At 34.3% G+C, this 7,927-nt stretch overlaps 1 protein-coding gene across 1 annotated transcript; it reads left to right on the forward strand.

Moving 5' to 3' along the window:
* Positions 1-477: 477 nt before the first annotated feature.
* On the forward strand, positions 478-7,927 carry LOC126773478 (mucin-5AC-like). The gene is made up of 2 exons (XM_050494430.1): positions 478-945; positions 5,213-7,927. Exons 1-2 carry the CDS (start codon positions 478-480, stop codon positions 7,925-7,927), a joined length of 3,183 nt encoding a protein of 1,060 aa, XP_050350387.1.

Consider the following 7,927-nt stretch of genomic DNA (forward strand, 5'->3'; position numbering starts at 1 on the left):
CTTACTTACATCCGCTTTAATTTTTCTTTCATAGTTCAGATAACAATTTCGCCGTCAGTCAAGACGTCATTTATACGCAAATCTTTTAACATTTAGACATCATCAAATATAATAAACTAGCTACCAATCTTAGTTTCACGCGAGTACAATAAGAATAATATAAATAGCCTTTATATCGTAATACATAACTCTATTTGTTTACGCAACGCCAGTAAAGCTCCAGGATGACATGATTTTTTCCGATACCTTCAATAATGTTTCAATGTACTCAGAACCTAATTAATTATGAACCTAAAACCTTCTTTATAAAAGTCATAAAAGTTACAAAACGTCCATTAGTGAAAAAACTATGAAAATCCGTTCGATATTTGAGTTTATCGCGTAGACGTATGTAGCGTACTCACAATATGAATCAAGCCTTATAAATATAGTCCTAATCATAGAAATTCGCCGTTCAATTTGAGTCAGCTGAATACGATGGAGGATCGCTGTCACTTTTATTTTATTTTCGTCTTGATATTCAGTTATAGTGTGATATGTGACGATTGTGTTACTTTTGATTTCGAAAATGACTTTAATAGTACGTTCAGTAATGAATTGGGAGTGTGTGTTACCCGATTGATGTGGAATGTTGGATATTATGAAAATTTACCAATCGAGAGCCCTGATGCGAGCTCAATCACTTACGTTTATCCGAATGAAATTCTGAGTTGTGCTTCATCTTTTAAATTTTCAATGTCAGGTAATGGGATTATTGAAGTGAATCTGTATATGGAACCAACCTCAAGCTCTGATCAGATTACGATACTCGCGAATCAGATAGTAGAGGGTGGAAATGACGCTGTTGTGGGGAATTTATTGATCATCGCTATGGACCCTAATTTTGTCAGCGGGTGGCGTACAGCCAGAATGAAGCTGACTGGATTCGGTACATATAACGGCTATGTAAGTAAAACTTACGACACTTTATTGTCACACTGTTAGGCGCAGGTATTATCTCAGCTTATTCCACAAAGCAGAGCTGGTTTGCGAATATAAATTTAGCATATTTGCACTAAACAAATGCAGTTCCCTTAAGAAGTTTCTCTTTACCAAATCAAACAAATCAATTTCATGAAAACTCAGTGTTTTTGCATGGATTCGAACCCACGATCTACAACTACATTATTGCTGGTTCATCGTGGCTATCATTAATCTCATTATTCATGTAAAGCACGTTACATGGAATCTATAATGAATATTTAAATGATTATCGTTTAAATACTTTAATGACGTACAAAATATGCAAAATCAAAAATAATAATGTTATAGATTAAAAGAGAATAATATTCGATTATCTGATACATTATTAAAATGCATGAGGTTTTTTTTATATTATTATTCCTACGGAAATTACTTGAAACGTATTTGGTTTCCAAGGTTTGAAATAAAAATGGCTTAGAAGCTATTCAGGTGCCAATTATTTGAAAACAGAAGTATTTATATTTTTATTATAATTATATATTTGTTTATTACATATCTATAGTTTTTATCATATTCAGCATACATTAATCCACAGCTGGACATAGGCCTCCTCACAGGCGCGCCAATTCTCCCGGTCCTGTGCTAGACGCATCCATTGAGCACCCGCCATTTTCCTAAAATCGTCTGACCATCGGGCAGGTAGTCTGCCCTCTGGCCTTTTTGCTTCTCTAGACCACCATTCCGTGACGACTTTAGTCCACCTTCCGTCTTCTCGTCTGGCCAAGTGTCCAGCCCATCTCCACTTTAACCTCGTGATACGCTTCCCAATATCTTCGACTTTCGTCTTTCGTCGGATTTCCGCGTTTGGTACACGATCAACGAGGGAGATGCCTAGCATAGCACGCTCCATCGCCCTTTGTGCTACTTTATTGTACTTTTATTTTGTGCATGCTATGCATAGTAAGCGTCTACTATACTTTTGTATTATTTATTATATTTTTATACAAAATCAATTGACAAACACTTAACTCGCAAATGTTTTACGTCACAAATGCTAAATGTTTAAGTTTTAAGTCATAAATTTAACCTAACCTAACCAATATTAATTAATTATCCATATATTATTATTATTCCCGTAATATATATTTTTTAATTATTGTAATTTGAAAAGTGGTCTGTCTTATATTTGGATTTTTTGTGATATAATGAGCCCGTTGCCTTATTGTATATAAATTATCACCTGTATTTGAGGTAACACTTTTTGTTAACTGTAATTTCATGTGTTTTTGTGTACTTTATTAGTGATCCTAATAAATAAATAAATAAAAATGAATATAATTATTAAAAAAGGTAGTAGATTTATGACAATCAATAAGTAAGTGTAACGCTTCTATATTGAATAAAGATTTTTGACTTTTGACTTTGACTTTGAAATCAGTTGCTTGATGAATGAATTATATGAAATGAATATTTGTCTGGGAATCATTTATATTTATAGCACATGTAGTTTGTATTAGATTTAAATCTGATTATCATTATAGCTAAAAACTGTTTGTAAATTAAAAAGTTGTAATTTATTTTTTATCAAATGATATTGTATCCCAGTATATACAAAATCCGTTCAGTGTACAAACTTTTTTTATTTTAAAAATTGTAGGCAAACTAGCAAATGGGCCACCTGATTCTCAGTATTCACTACCACCTGTATATATTGGCATGTAAGAAATATTAACCATCCCATGCATCGTGATTGCACCACCAACCTTAGAAATTAATATGTTGACTTTATGCCTGTCAAACTGGCTCACTCACCTTTCAGTGTGGTGGGCACCCAGACGGGTTTGCACAAAGTTTAATCACCATGTTCTCTCGTTTAAATATAAAAATGTTAATAACATTTTTATAGTATTTATTAAATATTATATTATAATCAGACGATAATGGTGATTTATATTGAATATATCTATTATACTTAATCTGTCTATGAAGTTATCAAAGTATAGGATTATAGTCTTATTGTCTGGAAGCCGTTGTTAACCGGGTTGATATAATGAAGTCGCTTTAGAGCGTTATCAGAAAACTTCGAAAAGCTTATAAAAATAAGCTTTAAATTGTATTTATTAGTAGTTTTCTCGTGGTTTCGCCCGTGTGCTAATGGGGTGCTTCTATACCAATAAAAGTGTATGTAAAATTTCATGATGATTCGTTGAGTAGTTTAGAGGTGAAATCCTAGCAAACAAACAAACAAACAAGTTCACTTTCGCATTTATTTTTAACTAGTTTTAAACGCGCTTGGTAAGGGGTCAGCTATGAGGGAGCATATGTCCTTTTTTAGGGTTCAATTTTGCTTCATAACAAATTTCATCAAAATAATTCATTAGTGTAGCAGTGTAACAGACAAACAACTTTCGGATTCCTAATATTAGTATAGATATATACATACATAGTCAGGATTATGTTTTAATTACAAATATGTACTTTATATATCCGTAACAGCCTGTGAATGTCCCACTGCTGGGCTAAAGGCCTCCTCTCCTCTTTTTGAGGAGAAGGTTTGGAGCTTATTCCACCACGCTGCTTCAATGCGGGTTGGTAGAATTCACATGTGGCAGAATTTCAGTGAAATTAGACACATGCAGGTTTCCTCACGATGTTTTCCTTCACCGTAAAGCACGAGATGAATTATAATCACAAATTAAGCACATGAAAATTCAGTGGTGCTTGCCCGGGTTTGAACCCACGATCATCGGTTAAGATTCATGCGTTCTTACCACAGGGCCATCTCGGCTTTTTCACTTTTGTACTTTATATATATCATACTTATAAATGCTAAAGTAGTAAAGTAAAATAACAACCTGTGAATGTCCCACTGCTGGGCTAAGGCCTCCTCTCCCTTCGAGGAGAAGGTATGGAGCTTCACCACGCTGCTCCAATGTGGATTGGTAAATACACATATAACAAAATTGCAATGAGATTAGACAAATGCAAGTGTCCTCACGATGTTTTACTTGAACGCCGAGCACGAGATGAATTATAAATATTCATGCGTTCTTACTACTGATTTATCTGGGCTCTGTATTATAAATTTACTTATAGACAAAACCGACACCACAAAAACTCCAACCAAAATATAATATTGCATAATTATATTAGGCCTAGGCGCGGTGTAATAAAGAGTATTATAAAAAGTAGATTCTTATATGATTATGTAATCATATTTGATTTATGTCAGTAGATTTCAATATCGATTGCCAAGTAATTATATTTATTATAGAAATAAATATGTCTAATATTGATACGGTAACTATAAATGTTGGTAAGTAATTGGGAAACAATTTATGACAAAGCTGTTGAAGCTGCTTCCATAGATACTAAATAAAATAACTGACGTGGCTTAATCTCATTTTATCTGTAATCTCATTTTAAGTGAACTGTTTATTCTTATGAGAAATAAAAATCTCTAACCCCAAAATGAGTTCTTAGAATTTTTTCAGGTGCTAGGACCGCGTTGCGAGATTTTCTCTACATAATACATGAATTAGTTTTGAGTGGAAACTTGATTGGTGTGTGATCGAGTTAATTTGTTGTGTAGTATATGTAGCGTGTACTGTTTGTTTCCCAGATATAATAAAAAAATAAAATAAAAAAAATAAAATAAATAATATGTTTTTGATAGGATATTTATCTTTTAAACTATTACGTTACCAGTAAGCCTACCTCTGGACTCGACGATTTTATTTCTCGTACTCTACCATCATAAGTGATAACTTAGTTGTCTGGTTTACATTTTAATGGAAACCGTAGGTGACAACATGAGGTATCTCTTTTACTCTCCTGCCTGCCAAGAATAATATTTCTTCACTTGTATTTTTATTTGAATGACTAATTACATAAAATTATAAATTTTCTAGTACACTTTAATTAAAACATTAAAATACTAAAACATTAACTCCACGCATCAAAATCACGGGCATGACATTATTTATAAATATAAGCATTTAGTACATTTGACCATTCATTTAAAAAAAAACAAAGATATTAAATTACAAACTGTCTAGTGATTCAATAAAAGAATTACAACACAAAACAACGTGTTTAATTTTAAACAATAAAAAAACTAAATGATACATTCAAATAAACATTTCATAGAATTTTTCTAAGAAAATATATTTATCTTTTCTTTATTTTTTACAAAAAAATATGTAGTAACGTTTTATATCCTATAATAGAATTTATTCTTGTTTTTCAGATATCAATACTTGGAATGGCGGCCAAAGATTCAATAGTTTTAGTTGATTCATTTCGATACATTCCGCCAGAAACTGTTGAAGAGGAATGTATCATTTATGAGAAAGTTGAAACAACAACTACAACTATAACAACTAAGCCAGAAACTACATCCACGATGTCAGATACGACTCTATGGGAATCAACAAGTGATTATCCAGAGATTACTACAACCACTCAACCTGTAATCACAACACAGAATCCTGAACCTACAACGATATCACAGACATCAGAATCTGAAATAACAACTGACGATGAAACACAATCAACTGTGTTTCCAACAACAGATAACGATTCAACAATTACAAATGGAGTTCCTGAAACAACAATTACAAAGCCTGTGACGACAACAACGATGTCACCGACATCGGAATCTGAAATAACAACCGACGATGGAACACAAACCACTGTGTTTCCAACAACAGATAACGATTCAACAATTACAAATGGAGTTCCTGAAACAACAATTACGAAGCCTGTGACGACGACAACGATATCACCGACATCGGAATCCGAAAGAACAACCGATGATGGAACACAAACCACTGTGTTTCCAACAACAGATAACGATTCAACAATTACAACTAGAGATCCTGAAATAACAACCGACGATGGAACACAAACAACTGTTTTTCCAACAACAGATAACGATTCAACAATTACAAATGGAGTTCCTGAAACAACAATCACGAAGCCTGTGACGACGACAACGATATCACCGACATCGGAATCCGAAAGAACAACCGATGATGGAACACAAACCACTGTGTTTCCAACAACAGATAACGATTCAACAATTACAACTAGAGATCCTGAAATAACAACCGATGATGGAACACAAACAACTGTGTTTCCAACAACAGATAACGATTCAACAATTACAACTAGAGATCCTGAAATAACAACCGACGATGGAACACAAACAACTGTGTTTCCAACAACAGATAACGATTCAACAATTACAACTAGAGATCCTGAAATAACAACCGACGATGGAACACAAACAACTGTGTTTCCAACAACAGATAACGATTCAACAATTACAAATGGAGTTCCTGAAACAACAATTACAAAGCCTGTGACGACAACAACGATGTCACCGACATCGGAATCTGAAATAACAACCGACGATGGAACACAAACCACTGAGTTTCCAACAACAGATAACGATTCAACAATTACAAATGGAGTTCCTGAAACAACAATTACGAAGCCTGTGACGACGACAACGATATCACTGACATCGGAATCCGAAAGAACAACCAATGATGGAACACAAACCACTGTGTTTCCAACAACAGATAACGATTCAACAATTACAACTAGAGATCCTGAAATAACAACCGACGATGGAACACAAACAACTGTGTTTCCAACAACAGATAACGATTCAACAATTACAACTAGAGATCCTGAAATAACAACCGACGATGGAACACAAACAACTGTGTTTCCAACAACAGATAACGATTCAACAATTACAAATGGAGTTCCTGAAACAACAATTACAAAGCCTGTGACGACAACAACGATGTCACCGACATCGGATTCTGAAATAACAACCGACGATGGAACACAAACCACTGAGTTTCCAACAACAGATAACGATTCAACAATTACAAATGGAATTCCTGAAACAACAATTACGAAGCCTGTGACGACGACAACGATATCACCGACATCGGAATCCGAAAGAACAACCAATGATGGAACACAAACCACTGTGTTTCCAACAACAGATAACGATTCAACAATTACAAATGGAGTTCCTGAAACAACAATTACAAAGCCTGTGACGACAACAACGATATCACCGACATCGGAATCTGAAATAACAACCGACGTTGGAACACAATCAACTGTGTTTCCAACAACAGATAACGATTCAACAATTACAAATGGAGTTCCTGAAACAACAATTACGAAGCCTGTGATGACAACAACGATATCACCGACATCGGAATCTGAAATAACAACCGATGTTGGAACACAAACCACTGTGTTTCCAACAACAGATAACGATTCAACAATTACAAATGGAGTTCCTGAAACAACAATTACAAAGCCTGTGATGACAACAACGATATCACCGACATCGGAATCTGAAATAACAATCGACGATGGAACACAAACAACTGTGTTTCCAACAACAGATAACGATTCAACAATTACAAATAGAGTTCCTGAAACAACAATAACAAAGTATGTAACGACAACAACGATATCACCGACATCGGAATCTGAAATACCAACCGACGATGGAACACAAACAACTGTGTTTCCAACAACAGATAACAATTTTCAATCTACATCCAATATAGAAACAACAAAATCTGATATGACACCAGAGCCTGATACTCCAGATACAACACCAGGAACCAGTGGCACAATCACAACTGACCACGATGATACAACAGAAAAGCCAAACTATCCAGAAAAAACTGGATTTTGGAATGCATTTACCATATCCATGGTTATCTTTCTAATATTAATTATTCTAATTCTTACAGCTTTAATATCATATTATATTGGAAAAAGGAGAACTCGACGTGATTCTCAATTAACACTTACTGACTTTGAAAATCTTCCTAGCTCGATACATATTCCGAGGGTGTCAAAAGTTTGGACAAACTCAACGACGTTGCGAAAATTGGCTACTATCATTAAAATGGAATAA

This window comes from Nymphalis io, chromosome 14 (assembly GCF_905147045.1).
Source record: "Nymphalis io chromosome 14, ilAglIoxx1.1, whole genome shotgun sequence".
Taxonomy (NCBI): Eukaryota; Metazoa; Arthropoda; class Insecta; order Lepidoptera; family Nymphalidae; genus Nymphalis; species Nymphalis io.